General features: G+C 34.1%; 1 protein-coding gene across 1 annotated transcript in view; it reads right to left on the bottom strand.

Annotated features, from left to right (window-relative positions):
- mahj (LisH and WD40 domain-containing protein mahjong) overlaps nt 1–14,961 on the bottom strand; it is a 38,603-nt gene extending 23,642 nt beyond the window's left edge. Inside the window, exons 1-9 of the mRNA XM_088238308.1 lie at nt 14,621–14,961; nt 11,728–11,878; nt 9,669–9,806; nt 8,083–8,207; nt 7,341–7,522; nt 5,634–5,816; nt 4,693–4,815; nt 3,631–3,716; nt 1,497–1,664 (exon numbers count right to left, since the gene is read on the bottom strand). Of these exons, the coding sequence (XP_088094434.1) occupies nt 1,497–1,664; nt 3,631–3,716; nt 4,693–4,815; nt 5,634–5,816; nt 7,341–7,522; nt 8,083–8,207; nt 9,669–9,806; nt 11,728–11,878; nt 14,621–14,718 (1,254 nt within the window). The 5' untranslated portion in view covers nt 14,719–14,961. The remainder of the gene's footprint in view (nt 1–1,496; nt 1,665–3,630; nt 3,717–4,692; nt 4,816–5,633; nt 5,817–7,340; nt 7,523–8,082; nt 8,208–9,668; nt 9,807–11,727; nt 11,879–14,620) is intronic.
- Between the last annotated feature and the right edge of the window lie 2,298 nt (nt 14,962–17,259).

The following is a 17,259-nucleotide window of genomic DNA, read 5'->3' as shown; positions in this document are numbered from 1 at the left end:
CGCTGAACTTAAATAATGATTTTGATAAAATAATCATTAAATTATCTTCGTTTTACTATATTATTTAAATCGAGTTGTGGTCCCGTGGCTAGTGTTGCGGACTCACGGATCAAAGGTACGAGGTTCGAACCTCCCTCTACCCCAACTTGGTTTCCATTTTCTAATAGTGAGTTATTTTATTTAATATTAGAAAACGGTCACCAAAATTGAGATATTTGGGTAAATTATAAAAACGCAAATATTTATTTTTCTAAATAATAAAATAAATAAAACAACTTTGTTTTTAACCACAAATTTTTATTTTTCACCGACCGGTTTCAAAGCAAACTAGCTTCTTTGTCAAGGTTTACGTAACTAATGAATTAATTCCTTTTTATTTAATTTCTATCATGTTCACTAAATACTACACGTGGACCCAATAAATCAAGTGTTTTTTTTTCTTACACGGGTGGTAATTTGATATCATTATTTTTGAAGTAAGCCAGGAGAGGATTAAAAGAAATATTGTTTATTTGGTTATTAATTATTGTTTTCTTATTATGAATCGCTTTTTTAATTTCTAAGATTTCTAAGTTGTTTAATTTTAATATTTTATTTTCAACATGAAGTACTTTTAATCCAGTGTCTTTATTGAAGTTATGATTATTTTCTATCAGATGATTTGCGAATTCAGAAAAATTATTATTATTTCAGCATCTTAAGTGTTCTTTTACTCTAATATTAAAGTTTCTTTTAGTTTTCCCAATCAATCTACATTGGAAATTCTAGTAATAATTAACAGATTTTATAAAACATTAGTAAAATATAATGGTAAGCTGCACATAATCACTTATATGGACTATTCGCCCCTGTGAGATAGTCAGTGTCAAGTTTGAACAAGTTGCGAATTGTCAGTAGGCACCCAGAGCCGGAAGAATGAGGTTGTGTTTGCTGTGTCTGTCCCGCATCGTGAATATAAAAAAATAATTTGCAAATTTATTTATATACTCACCCAATGGGCATTTTTAAGGACATATTTATACATAGAAAATTATTATCAAGGAAATTAGGGAGACACAATGGTATATAGTAGACTCGGTGGGAGTGGAAGCGGGAGAGAGGTGTTTATAATTGAATTTGATTCAGTGATCGTTTGAAAGAAGACAACTTGTTATCAAAGGAATCAAGATTGGTATGTTTGTTGGCAGACCTGAGAATTCTGGGCATAGGGGAATGGAAGCCATGGTTAGTTCTATGGTTATCGGTATGAAAGAGTCAGTTTTGTCTGAGGTTTCTAGTTGGGATATTTAATTTTATCGAGTTCAGTAGTTCAGGCGCATCAAAGAGTGAGTTGAGAATTTTAAATAGGACTAGAATGCTGTAAACTGTGGCTAACTTTGTGGTTGATAATCATAGAATGGTATTTGTCCGTATTATTACTTTAAGGTTATATCAGCCTACTGACGATATGCACATGCATACTGAGGAACAGCCTTCGAATACGGCTCGCTATTTACCTGCAGGCCGTTCATGTTGATGAACTCTATGGAGAACTTCTTGTGGCAGAGTAACGCGGCCAGGTATTTGAGGGCCTCGAAGGCCAGTCGCGAGTCCCTCGACTCACGCAGGTTCACGTACGCCAAAATCAGTTCCAGGGCGTTCTCCGCAAACACGTGGCTCAGAAACTGGAACAGAAAAAACATGATCATTAAAAGGCAAGATCTAAAACTTAAAATTACAATCAAAACACAAAAATGGAGGCAATTAAGCTTCCGTACGTGAAAAGGGGCTTAAGTCAAAAAAGTCGATTTTTCAGGAGAGCTAATCAAAGTTTTGAGTGTGTCTAAAAATCGAGAGAACAGCTGCCAAATCATAAGAATTCAACTGTTTTGAGTATTTATGTAAAAAATACTTAGAAAATTATTCTAGACATTTTGTGTTTCTTAAATTTTGCATTTAACAAAATTTTTTTTACATGACTCGAGTCTTTTGGATCACAAAATCAAAAAATTTTCTAGACTTTTTGACCTGTAATGCAACGATCGATAAGTATCAACAACTTATAATAAATACACCAATGCGCAAAAAAAAATCGCTTCATAACTGTATACTTAAGACATTTTGACCATTTTATGACTTAAGCCCTTTTTCCCCGCATCCTTTTTTTCACTGACTGGGATTTAATCGATTGGACATGATCAATTCGCCAAAATAATTACAAAACTTTTCAAAAGCCTCAAAATCCTTTTTAGAAGCCACCAGATCTGTATGTCCGAGAGGACCTATAACAGGGCCACGGATAGTAGCGAGAAGCTCCATTCGGTAATCATAGAGAACGGGAAAGGGACAAGACCACAGGATGTGTTCAGAAGGAAGAAGAACACAGACTAAAAGCTGAACGCGAGATATAGGCGCATGTAACTTCAGACTGTCGAGCTGTCAGCTTTCAGTGCGGATTGCAAATTTTTATGACGTGAATTGCAGGAAAAAAATGTAAAACTGGGTTTTAGATGTGCTAAAAAATTCGAAATTCAATGAGACTTAAAATATTATACGATCGCAGGAAAAAGCGCATTGCGGGGACGTAATTCCGGGGTTTGCCTATAAATAAATAAATAAAACAATTTATTATTATAAATCAAATTTCTCTTTTGAAATTTTGTATTACTACTAAAATCGCTTTAATGAAATTTTATCGACTTCTCTTGGTTTAAAATCTTCTCCTTATATTGCTTTTTCAAATTTTAAAGATTACTTGCTATACTTGTTATTCCTTCTTTATTTTTTCTTTTTTCTCTGCTGCCATTGGCATGTTTTTATACTTTTAAACTACTTTTAATTACTTATATTATATATGTTAATAAAATCAATATATTGCTGCTCTTACTATAATGTGTCATTAATTTTGAAGATGTTTTTTAAATTGACGTAAATTTAAATTTACTGAATAGGTGCGAAGGTTTTCACGGTCACTGTTATCAATATTATGTATCTTTTTTGGGTGATACCGTGTATGTTGGATTTGATCCGACGTTTCGGCTACCATTGCAGGAGCCATCTTCAGGGAAAACACAGTTTTCCCTGAAGATGGCTCCTGCAATGGTAGCCGAAACGTCGAGGAAGGAGCCGAAACGTCGGATCAAATCCAACATACACGGTATCACCCAAAAAAGATACATAATATTAAATTTACTGTCTTATATTTCACTTAAAGATTCTTCTCATCGTTTCTTTGAATCCCTTAAAATAAATATGTGTTTATGTTTTTCCTTTTTTAAAAAAAATGTTACATCTGAGCATGTTTTTCATTCTTTATTTCCATTCTTAATTTTTAATTACTCTTACAAATTTTCTTCATTTTTAATATTATTTCCATTTGTAAATACTCACTACAAACTACAAACCTTAAAATATTTTTTTTTCACTTAAATTTTAATTTTGAACAACTTTCATTTATGTTTTCTTTTTCCTTCTCTTTTTTATACTTTCATAATTAACCTTACATATAATTGCTTTTTAATATGGAAACTTCACTGGTCCATTAGAATTAAGTCTAATTGTGTAAAATATTAAACTTTGTAACTGTACTGTATGTTTCCTGAATAAAAGAAAATAAATAAAATAAAAATAAAAACACGAGCCCAGTATTACCTCTTGGTACTCTCCCATGGGAGTGAGATATCTCAAGATGAGCATCTGTCTGGTGGCATCTGTCGGCGGGTGAATCTGAATATTACCTGCAAAAAAAACAATCTTTATATTTATTTATTATTATACGGCACAAGTGCTTTTTACAATATAAAATATAATGAGTTAGTTAGATGTACAAAAATTAAAAACTAAAAAACAATATTAAAACATGGGTATAAAAAGAAAAATAACAAGAAATATATATATATACATTACAGTGGGCCGATGATGTGTGAAGTTTTTTATTTTTTTAGACATCAAAGTGAAAGGGGTCTAAAAGGTTGCATTTTGGATCACAGTGAACGTAAAAAAAAATTAACAAAATATTTCATACTACTTTTGGCCCTCAACCGAGGTTTGAAGTTGATCACTGTTTGTGAACATTTTGTCAATTATCTATATTGGTAAAATTATTTTTCATTAGTAAAGATATAACTTAATCACATTACAAATTTGAACACGTTTTAAAACTACCGAAACGCAAAAAGTTTACACTCCACGGAACTGAATCCGTTGAGCGCCTGGCTAATATTGACGAAAACAATGGCTCATCAAAACAATGCTACCCATTTATTACAAAACAAAGTGCAACTCACGGCCTTAGATGCTTATTTAATAAGGTTTAATGCACATTATAAAATTTAATTGGACTGATTTTCTTACTTAAACCGACCAGAATTTGTGATGCTACGGCAGTGTAATTTTGAAGTTTCGTTAGGGATTTTCAAAATCATTCCTTTCCACACCGAATGGTGCATAGGGTACTGCATTGGTACACCAATCGAAGCGTGTCTTGATCAGTCATCGCCAGTCTAGGGACTATGAAATATTCTAGTGTGGAAACACCCTTTTAAATAAATATTTTCATGTCGGGAATCGAACCAGAGACATCTTGCATGGTAGGCGAACGAACTGACTGCTATAATAATAGTCACTTTAACAAACATGTTTTTTTTTTTAAAACTATTATACTTTTTTTCAACAGCGCAGAGGTTCTTTGCATGACGCGAATGTGCGACTCACCGATGACGTAGGTCTCCATCTCCGCCCAGGAGCTGTTGCTGGCCGAGTCGGGGGGAGGCTTGGCGGGAGTCTGCGGGAGTGGGGGCCCCCGGGGCGGAGACATCATTCCCTCGGCCAGGGGACCTGTGTGCATACAGCGGTGTAAAAGAGTCTCCGAACAAAATATTTATTAGGGAAAAGTGAATACGGTAAAACCCCCTTTTTAAGGTTTTCAAGGGAGCAAATGAAAAATGTATGGAAAAAATAGGATTTACATACAAATAAAATTAATTTGCTACACTATAGTGTACATATACTTCGCGGTCGAAACGCGATCTCTTAGACGAATGTGTGGGAAATCAATGAATTTGAGTCTGGTGTAATTGTACATAATACGTAGAACGAATGGACGACGAAAGAATGGTAAAACAAGTATATATGGCGAAAATGAACGGTAACGCGAGACGAGGACGACCGAGGAAGACGTGGCATGATCAGATAAACTGAAATCTTAAGTCTGGTCATGTCAAAGGCAGGCAGAACCGAGGGGCATGTATGGATGTGTAAGAAGCTAGGAATGCATGTCAGAATAGACGTGTGTGGCGGTCCATTCTCTCTGCCTACGGAGAAATTGCATAATGGTAGTAGTAGTAGTCTTACTCTCAAATATCGACGAGGATTGGAATTGAAAATATCAAATTTCAACTCACCAGTTCACAGCACAATTCCATTTTTCCGCTGTCCACAATTTTTTTTTATTTTTTAATACCAATCTTTTCTGTTTATTTCCTTTAGGTAGCAATGGCTTTCTTCTTGCAACATAGTCTTAATCTGCCCGGACACAGACGTCACATAATATTAAAAATAACAGGGGCTCGAGAATGGAACCCTGCGGTAAACCACATGTGAAATAAAATCCTATACCCCAACTAAATCATCAAATATTGGGCAGTTGTACTCACTTGCTGCGTTTGAATTGATGATGCTGTCATTGGACACGGCCGCCTTATCATTGGTGGCCGTTTTGGAGAAGTTGTCGGTGGAATTACGCTTGATCCCATTATCCGGACCGGCCACGGCCGCCTGCTTGGTGGGCGGTCCCCCGGGGTCCTCGTCGCTCGCCTCCACCCCGCCGTCAAACCTCACTGGAAAGGGAACACGGGTCGTGAAAGAGTAAGAACTATTAAGAAGGGTAATTTGGATCTATAAATAGACCGGGTGGATTTATCAACAATATTTTGTGTAAAGTGGCAACAGTGTGCAAAGTAATCACTTAAACCAGCCAATGACTTTGTTTACTCTTTAGCATGACACTTAACGAATTTACTACTATGTTTATTTTGGTAAATCTTTTGTATAATTATTGGTATAATTTTAAGTTGCTAGAATTTCACTCGTCCGTGCACTTTGTAGCTGCAAGACGATTAGTAATCTAGCTTCAAAAGGTAAATGTTATCAACTATCAAATTTAGTAAATGGGGTCTAGAATTCCAACCGTCCATGCGCTCAGTAACTGCAAGATCTAACTTCAATTTTTATAAATTTGTTTTTTAAAATATCACTAAAAATCTAAACTTTATTGTCAAATAAAAAATGTAAATAGGGGCTGGATTTCTTATTGTCCATGCGCTCTGTAGCTCCAAGACGTGCTGTAATCTAGCTCCTATATATCTTAATTGGAGACGAGGAACTAGAATCCCAACCGTCTATGCGCTCTGTAGCTGCAAGACGTGCTGGGATATTTATTTATTGTACAGTGCCCTTGAGATGATTTTCACAGAAACTGCGCTGTATAAGATATCCAAATATATAAATGACAGGTCATAAGCCCTGTAGATACCTAGACCTCTAAATTACCTTCTCTAAAATGCTCTTCATCTCTGTAACTATTATTTATTTATTATTGGACCTATTCAGTCCATAAAAAATGGCAAACACATTTCCAAATTTATTTATTTATTTTCATCTAATCTAAATTTACATAGACAAAGACAGGATTTCACATTTTACAAGAGATATGTAACATTTTAGATAAGGAATATAGAAGCCTAGGCATTTACAGGGCTATCTCCATTTCTGTTGTAATATGTTAGTCATGTAGGGCTCTTAGTCCATAATCGGTGACACATGCTAAAACATTTCACCTGAAATAGTGCGATGACCGAAGAAAGCAATGTCATCATTTTGTATAGAATCTAATACAGCATTATATTGCAACTCTAACAGTATTGCACGTGAAATTGGGGGCATCGTTCTGCAGTAAATTCACATCGTCCCTACCATGAAGAAATTAACTGCAAAGGAATGTGGTCTATAAAGAGACCACAGGACGCAACGCCAGTCCAACAAGTTCAGTTCAGTAACTTCAGTCCACCTCGACGAAGTCACACAGTTCCAGCATGTAATTCAAGTGCAGTCCAAGTACACAACCAAGTGCTGTATTTTATTCGCCATATAATAAATACGCATTAAACAGCAACCTCGTGTCTTCTGTCTATCTCCAACTGGGGTAGGAACTCAAACCAAAACTCAACAACCTAATCCTACAGTCATAATAACTCCCTAAGGGGTGGAATCCAATCATTGACTACAAACATCAGGACAGACACAAAATACTGTCAATTATATATGATAGTAAATAATTCTTAAAGTATGGGAAAGGCTCTCACGTCGCTTTCTGTTGCCCTCCTCCGGGGCGGGGTGGAGCGGCAGCGCGGGCGCGAAGCGGGCGAAGTGGCGCGTGGGCTGCTGGCCCCCCGCGCCCGCGGAGGGGGGGGGCTCCGCGTGGCACTTGCGCCGCAGCTGGTGCAGGCGCTGCAGCATCAGCGGCACCAGGCGCGCGTTCTGCTCCCTGCCAACACGGAAATAATCATTATTGGTAGCTGGAACGTAAGCGAGCCTTTTAATGATTTGTTTTTTCAGAATTAATAAAAAAAAATATATTGATTGATAAAATTACATGATTGATAATTTTTGAATGATATTTACTGTAACTTTCCAAAAAAGAGACTAGCCCTTGTGCTCGGAGAGTTATATAATTTTGAATATACACGAGAGAAAAAAAAAAAAAAAAACAATAAGAAAAACAGAATATGATAATGCAATACTAATTAAAATAGAAAGCTGTTTTTACTCTTTATTATTATTGAAAAATTATTTCAATTTACTTAAAATATAATTTACTGATATATTAGTTTAATAATCTAATCAATAAATGTTTCTATAATATAAATGAATATTTGGAAGATGTAATAGAATAATGTAAAATGTATTTAATATAATTAATGTAAGCAATAGACACCATAATCTTGTGTAATGTTTTTACTGTTTGTGTTTTATTTTAATTTTATTTTTATTATTTATTTGTTTTTTTATACAGCAGATGGGAGTTTACATATTGGAGGGACTGACCTGAAGAGTGAGGCGATATCTTGGACCTCCATGGCCGCGGCCAGCAGCCCTGTGGCGTACGTCTGGAGGGGCTCCACGGAGTGCTCCGCCCAGGAGTACAGGCGGTGAATCAGGCCTTCGTTATCCTGAAAAAAAGGAATTTTGGTCAAGTACAAGAATATGAGCTGAAAGGCTTAAGAATGGGAGCAAAAATGGGTGATTTAAATGTCAATTGTCTTTTGTATGCTGACGATGCCGTGCTTCTTGCTAACAACAAAGAGGAACTGCAATTCTTGGTAACAAAGGTCTACGATGTATGCGAGGGAAGCCATTTGCTGATCAATGTCGATAAATCGAATGTGATGGTTTTTGAAAGAAATGAAAGTATGACTAAATGTGAAATCACCGTGAATTGAGTTATACTAAAACAAGTAGAGGAATTTGTGTATCTGGGAAGTATGTTTACTAGGGATGGAATGACTGAGATAGATATTGAAAGGAGGGTGAGTGCTGGGAACAGAGTGAACAGCGCACTTAAATCGACCTTGGCAAATAAATGTTTGTCACAAGAGGCAAAATTGGCAGTTCACAACGGAGTCCTGGTCCCGACCCTGATGTATGGGAGCGAAGTATGGACTTGGAAAAACAGGTATGAAAGTAGGCTGAATGCTGTCGAAATGCGATCTCTCAGGCAAATGTGTGGTAAAACTATGTACAATAGATGCACAAATGTTGAGATCCGTACATTATGTAAGGTTGAGACAAGCATTATCGACTAAATCGAGAAAGGAACTCTGCACTGGTTTGGACATGTAGAACGAATGGACAGCGAAAGAACGGCTAAGAATATTTACAATGCGAATGTTGAAAGACCGAGAAAGACATGGCATGACCAAATCCAACAAATACTTGAAGATGGACATGTCAAAAGTCGGAATAATTGGCGCGCGTGCATGAGAAGATGTATGAATGTAGAGGAAGCGAGATCTGTGTGCAAAGATAGTGTTGTGGCATTCTATCCTCTCTGCCTACCCTTATGGAGAAACGGCGTGATGGTTTGTTGTTGTACAAGAATATCACGGTGATGGTATCGTTTAAAGCAGAGGTCCCAAACTTTTTTGTCTCGAAGACCTCTTGCGATTTTTTCTGTTTTGCGTAGACCCCCTGATTTCACAATTTTTTTTTAGAAATTCAACATTAAAGGTGTTTATGAAGCTGACGCAGAATTACTCTCGTTTGTAGAGGTGATTTTCACAAAAATGGCAGTACATAAATTATCCAACTATAATAACAAGCAATTGACTGGGCTGTGGTCCCGTGGCTTGTGTCGCAGACTTATAGATCAGAGATCTGTGGTTCGAACCCCACTTTATCACAACTTGATTCACATTTTCTAATAAGAGTTATTTACATATCGTTGAAAATGGCCTTAAAAAAATTAAATATTCTTATTATTATACTAAAAAAAGTTTATAAATAAAAAAAATAATAGAAAATAACATTGAGGTTTTATGTCAATCTTGACAACTCCAGTTCCTGCCTATCAACATTTGGGTACGCTTAAAATATTATTGATCCTCGGTGATACAGCTAAAGGTGGAACTCACTTGGAAGACTACGGACATCTCGAGTCCGGGCATCAGGTCTAGGGTGAGGCGACACGCGGCAATGTTGAGCTTCCGCACGTCGCGGCCGCTGATGTTCAGCCTGCTGTAGTACGTGTCCCGGACATAGTCATTCACGAGCTGAAATCACGGAATAAAAAACACCGTAAACAGCCATGGGAAGGACATCCTGATATAAACGGTGAACGGCTAAATAAACGCAAACAACTTCACAATATATGCATTAGGGAAATTTGTGAATACTTATTTTATTATCGTACTCCTAGCCGTTCCCCTACTGTCCCAAAAATATCTGCGGGTTACCGTGCCGTATAGTCATTACACATGCAAAAAATGAGAGATTTTAAATCGGAAAAATAAAATATTATTGGGCAATTGCTTGCTAAAAATTATTTATAGTTGAAGTCAAAATTGATAATATTTTTAATATAATTGCTAAAAACATAAAAAAACCATTAGCTCACGCTCGCAGCGCAAAGAAACCGCCCCTGCCAAAATTCGGAGAGCTACTAACGATAAATAAATAGAATAATTCGATTCTCAGTAAAAACACCAAAATTAAACGCAGAGCACCGGTTTTCATCCCCGTACATTTTTTCGCATATTGCTATCCTACTCTTATAACATCACTCCTATCACTCCCTCTCACTTCTGTTCAATGTACTTCATAGTCCTAACGCTCCTGTATACTCTTCGTTTTAATTCTCAAGGCACTCTCTTAATACCCATCCACAATTCCTCTTTCTTCTCTAACTCATATAGTGTCCATGCGGCTCCACTGTGGAATCATCTCCCATCCACCATCAAAGATGTTACTACATTATCTCTGTTTAAATCACGTCTGAAGAAACATCTCCTTTCTCTTCCTTAATCTCTCCTCCTTTCCCTTTTCCTCTTTTTTCTTTTTTCCCATTGTGTAATAGTTTTGATTTAAGGTAATTTATAAACATATACATTTATTTCTATTTTTATAAATCTTAAGCTTTTTAATCCTTTTTTTCTATCGAATATGTTCTGTAACTTGAATTATAATAATTAAACTTTTATTTTATTGGTTGGTTGGAAGAAATTGCCACTTGGCAATAAGCCCGCCATTGTACAAATAACATTATGTACAAAAAGTTAAATAAATGATTAAAAAAAATAAAATAACATAGTTACGTATTAACAACTCATCTAACATGTGTAGTAGGTTTGCATACACTCGTATTCTAACGCGATGTCCCCGCGCTCACTCATGCCCCGCGAGACTCCTAAATTTGTCACCCCTCCTTAATTTTGGCCTTTTTTTTATTTATTTTTTTTGTTTTTTTACAATAAACATAATAATAAAACAGAGTATTAAAAAAATAAAGCATAATTACATATCAATGAAATACATATTAATAGAAAAATAGTAAACAAAAAAAAACCCACAAAGGCATGGCCTGTTCGTGGGTATACACGAAAATGTTAATGAATTTTTGCTCCTATAATAAATAATGAACAGTTATAATATTTTTGTATAACATAAGAACGAAAAAATAAAATATTCTGTAAAAGATAATATGTTTTTTTTTTTAATAGTAATTAAAAAAGGAAATAAAAATATTAAAAAAAAATCACAAAAATATTCCTTATTATTAAAGGGCAACAAAATAAATCATAGAAAAAAAGAGTTCATATCTTTAGTTTGAATCCAAGATAGTGCGTGTTTTTTAAAAGAAGGAAAATTTTGAAAGTTTGGAATCAATGAAATATTATTAGTAAAAAAATAATTTAAAATTTTTGGGCCTATAAAATATGCATGTCTCTGTGCGAGCCTCGTTTTACATGAGGTATTTCTCAAGAGTCGTTCAGTGACATCGCACGTACGGAGGAATTATTTATATTACGATTAAACCAGATGTGATTTTTTGTGATTTCTCTCAAATCTTCTTCCTAGGTATTCTGTGCTGCAATTCTCAACTGTGTTTGGGGCTCTTGGTCTGTTGTGGAGCAAAGAAATAGCCATTTATGGAACCTATTTTGTCGACAACAATATACCCATACACATTTTTACCTTGGTCATGAAATTGTCTTTTTTGAACATGACTTTAAGCGCGTGCCCGAGGGCGCACGATGGATCCGTACGCGACGGGTGTCGCTCGTCAAACGGGTCTGGATCTTTTTTCATGAAATTCTCCGTCTCCGCTTCTATGATCTCAGCCAATCTAGGAATAAATAGTAAGTAAATATATTTATTATTATTTTATATTTTTTTCAAGTCCATTAGGCTTTTACATGCATAAGAGTTATATAAACTAAGACATAGAGACAATAAGTTTTTAAGATTCATGAATTTCAAATAAAACATTCCAATTGAAGAGCTTAACTATAAATGTTTAATGAAGCGGTTAAAATTAATATGTATTGGTGATAGAAGGGAAATTTCAGATTTAGTGCTGCTTTTCGAGTTATTCAATCATGTTCTTGACAGTCCCGAACTTTTAAAATGTGTGAATTTTTATGTGAGACAGCGTTGGACGAGACAAAATACTTCTTTTGCTGTTAATTTGCATAGTTCAAACGATGCCAAATACTCACCTATTCCACGGTTCCACATGTTAGCGAATAAACATGGAAACATAGATTTATTTCATTTATCTTTATGCAAATTAAAATCACTACTTTTTAATCACTTCTTTTCTAAATTATAAAAATTGTGTTATACTTGTTTTACTGTTTATACTGTGATACGTCGCCTCTGTTACTTCAATACTTTTTATATTCAAACCCATAGAATTAGGAATAGTCTAGAAGGAGCGTAGAATCATTTTTTTAATTAAAAAAATAATAATAAAAACCTTTATTAGCATAAATAAACAATTAACAATACATTCAGTATAAAAATGGGACACGTAAGGTTGAACTTGAATTGAGAAAATATAACACTAGAAAATATAACACTAAAGAATATTAAATAAAAACACAAAATTTATAAACACAGGAGCATATTAAACATACATCTCCATTTTCAAAATACAGTTAATGTTAATTATGTCAAGAAGCTTTTCTTTAATTTATCCTTAAATTTTCCGTAGTTTATTTCTTGACGTAGATTTGTGGTAAATTATTGAAAAGCTTCCGTCCTATGTAAGTATAAAGATTTTTGGCTGTGGTAGTTTTAGTTCTCTGTAGAGCGAGGCATCCTGTTCTTAACCTTCCCGTAATACGGTCCGATGGGAGGCTCTCTTTATGCACCTGGAGCATACAACACTTTCATCATATTTGAATACATCGGGCTGTGTCCAAAAAAACCCCTATTTGCCCCACTTTCGCCGCGTGCATGCGTGAAGTCGCCGCGTAATGTTGCCAGATTGCGAAAAAGATAATAATAACACATTACGTAAGATAATTTTAATTTTTTTTAAAGTTCTCTAAAATGTTATTGTACACGCGGAAACATTGATTGACACAACAGAGTAGACAAGGAAAGGGTCATTTAGTAAGAGTAATTAATTTTATGAAATTTGAACTCAAAAAATGTAACAAATTTTATTTTGCATAAAGTGGATATTTTGATGTCATGTTACATGATATATGATGAGCAAAGTAGCATAAAAAATTGACTACCCTGGCAACACACATTTGCTACTTATACATGAAATGTATTCCCATCCTGTTTTTTTTATCCCAGCAGTATTTCTACACTTTAAAACGGCAAAGTTGAATTTAAATCGGGAGTTGCGTACTGAGCGACGTCTCTTAAGAAACTGATGGTCAAAACGTAAAACTACTCCTTTAAGAGTAGTTTAGTCGCCTTCTTTTTGATGCGCGTGTGCGGTTTCTGGATTATTCTTAATTCTATGTTTAAACCCTTCATTTATTGTTAATTTGCTGCATACCTATGTTATCATTTCTTATTTAATTTTCCTTTATTATTTCTTTATTTTCTGCTGATTTAATTTTATGTATCTATATTTTCTATACTTGTGCGCAGGTGTTTTGTTTTATTATAATTGTTTTTCTATATTATGTTATACTTTGTCAAAGGCATAAGCCATCGAAATAAAAAAATAAATAAATATTAACATGAGTCCGAGTTGCCTCTTCTTTGAACCCGGGGGCTCACGCCGTCCTGGAAGACCGTCGATGACGATCTTCCGACTTTATTTGGCGGAACTAAGGGGCGCTGGATTGACATGGGAGGAGGCTGGCGATAGGGTCTCCCGGAGGCAACTGGTGATGTCCACATGCTCCACTTAGGAGCGGATGTGGAAAATAAGAAGTATTATATTACGAAAATGGCGCTGCATAAGATTTCCATAATAATAATCCACATGCTCCACTTAGGAGCGGATGTGGAAAATAAGAAGTATTATGTTACGAAAATGGCGCTGCATAAGATTTCCATAATAATAATATTCTTTTGAAGTCTTACATAGAATTAATTCATTTATACACACACATATTGCTAGTTTAGCTCGATAATTGCTTCATTTCGGTTGAGTTATCAGTCTCTTGAAACTAAAAACATTTTTTTATATCGCAATGCGTCTTTTGGTTTAAAGCATTTGATATTTTTGGATCCAGACGTCACAAATTGGCCGTTTATAAGAACTGAATCATATTCGATAATTTCGGGAGGAATCTAGATACGAAATTATTAAATTATAGTATAAATGCCATTTTATATGCATTTACGGTGTAACACCTCGTCAATTCTTCGCTTTTTTAAAAATGAGTACAATCGCGCGCCTCCCACATAGAAATTTAAACATTAAAAAACAACAACAAATATAAACTAAATTAAAGGAAAATTAACGTCAAATCAACGCCTTGATTGTATTTGGTAGTTTAACACTAAGAAACAAGCTGAAATATGCGTAATTATCTTTATTTTATTTAATTTAAAACTCTGTTTGACAACTAAGATGTTTTTTTTTCTGAGTATATGTATGCATATGTTTTACCTTGTTAATGTAGGAATTGGGTCATAATTGGGGCTTGAATGCAGTTCCTCCCATTGTCTTAATAGATCTGTTACTTCTTGGGAGGGCTGTGAATCCATTTCAAGACTGTCAAAACGTCTCGATCATAAACTTAACCTCAAAGTTACGAGCTTAGTTACACAGTAGCGTGGCTCACGGTGTGTTTTCGTGTGGCCAGCTGTCAATAATATCTCAATTACAATGGATTCCACACATTTGTAACACAAATAACAGAAAGTTTTTAACAACCGCGCAAAAATGCATCGAATCCCCAGTCCCACGTTTGCGGCGACCAACAACTCAAATTTTCAATATGCATATGCAATAATGTTGGGGCCTTCGGGCAGAGAGTTGGAATTGCGATAGTCGATTATCATAATCGAATATTTGAATAACCGAATTCAATCTCAATACCTCAACCTTTATTGCAATAGGGTATTTTCACAAGTTGGGAATAACGTTGAAATAGCGCTATACTGACAGAATGCATTGTCAACAGTCTTTATATTTTTCAAATATTTTTTTATATTGCTGCAAGAAGTTGATTTCAAATTTTATACAATGCCTAGAATAAAGATTACTCCTTGAAACCTTGAAAGCTTTAAAACAATAAAATAAAAGAAAATGGTGGGAGTAATAATGCGTTGAAAGAATAAAAAATCTTTTAATGCGATTATCCTGCAACTTGTTTAAATGAAAAAATGCATTCTATCAGTAAAGCCTCGATTTATAAACTAGAAAAATATGTCTGATTAACTCAACGTTCTTTTTTCTCAATAGCTGGTTTAACGTGAAACTTCAATATAATAATCGATCTTAATATTCACCATGTACAACACTATTCACAACTGGCAAATTCTAAATAAAACGCCATTTTTTTTCAGCTCGTAAACTCATAAACGTTTGTCAAACGATCATAAAATAATCTCGAAAAACACGGATTTTTCGACATTTTTCTTATTTGTTTGTAAACACTTGTCAGCATTTGTTATTCTTTTTACCAAAAGACCATAAAATATTGTAAAATGTAGGTTTTTAAATTGAGTTTTGGAATAAACGAAAAAATGACGGTGACCGGTGACATTCGTTAAAGAGTTTTCGAACAATGTTAGACACGTTCGTACTTGTTTACAAAAAAATCCATGAAATTATTAATTATAAATCGTTTATCACGTTTATACAGAAAACTATAAACGAAGTTTAAATTATGACCTACCTACCTTCCCAAAGAAAACCTGTTTCTTCTTAAAATTTATAAAACTATACATACATGTATAAATTTTGACAGTTACAATCTTAACAAAGCGCGGCTTCTTTTAAATAATGTGTAAGTTTAGTTAGACCTACCTACTCTTATATGTATTTTAATAATAATGTATAATTTATATTTTAATATTATAACAATGGGAACATTCAATGTGGAACTTCAGCCCTACGGGAAATTGGATATAAAAATGAGGGTAAGTATTTTTTTTTAAAATTTATTTTTTTGTTTTTTAACAATATACATAAGAGGTAAAACAGAGTATTAAAAAAATAAAGGATAACTACATAGCAATGAAATACATATTAACAGTAAAAATAGTAAACAAAAATCCCACAAAGGCATGGCCTGTTCGTGGGTATACAAGAAATGTTTATGAATTTTTGCTCCGATAATATTTTTGTCTAATATAAGAAAGAGAAGAGAAAATATTCTGTAAAAGATAATAAGGTATTTTTTTTATTTTATCGTAATTAAAAAAGAAAATGTAAAAAAAAACAATAATATTCCTTATTATTAAAGGACAACAAAGTAAATCATAGAAAAAAAAACAGTTAATATCTTTAGTTTACCCAGGATAGTGCGTGTTTTTTAAAAGAAGGAAAATTTTGTAAGTTTAGGATCGATGAAATTATTATCAGTAAAAAAAGAATTAAAAATTTATGGGCCTATAAAATATGCATGTCTCTGTGCTAGCTTCGTTTTACAATATGGTATTTCTAGTACACGGTTCCTTCTTTGACTTGATCTATTTGGAAAGACAGAAAAGTTCGATTTTTGTGAAGCATTATTTTTAATATAAATTTTTGAACAGTTTCTAATGGTTTAGTATGATTGTTGTAAGTGCCCCCCCATCCAATTATTCTATAGGAAAGCGATGACTGTACAAGTGCATAATATACCATTTTAATCGTATTTAGCTGGGCGTAAATACTTAACCTTTTGAACACACAGATTAAATATCTTAAACATTAAAAGCAAACTTAGAAATCTCTACCAAAAACAACTATAACTAACAAAATAAACTACGATTATAGGTACATAAAAAATAATAGAGTAATTCAAAATTGTTTCTAAATCTTGCAAAAACATATTTCAATTATTCTTGACACCGCAAACTTAGCATTTTCCATTGAGTTAGTGAAGCATAATTACAAATCTCATAATTCTTTTTTAAAAGTTTTTAAAAAAAAAATATTCAGAAAAACAACAGCAATTTAAAAAAAACATAAAATAAAGCCAAATCAGTTTTCCACATAAATACAATTATACAAATCCAGTTCAGTTAGTTTTTGTGTGTGAGGATGCGTGAGTAAGTGAGTGGAGTGTGGTTTTGGTAGGTGTGTGAATATGTGTG

Source organism: Micrasema longulum, unplaced genomic scaffold, assembly GCF_059751315.1.
Source record: "Micrasema longulum isolate JH-2025_06_02 unplaced genomic scaffold, ASM5975131v1 h1tg001857l, whole genome shotgun sequence".
Taxonomy (NCBI): domain Eukaryota; kingdom Metazoa; phylum Arthropoda; class Insecta; order Trichoptera; family Brachycentridae; genus Micrasema; species Micrasema longulum.
The sequence above is the reverse complement of the archived record's forward strand: the minus strand, read 5'-3'. Positions and strand labels throughout refer to the sequence as shown.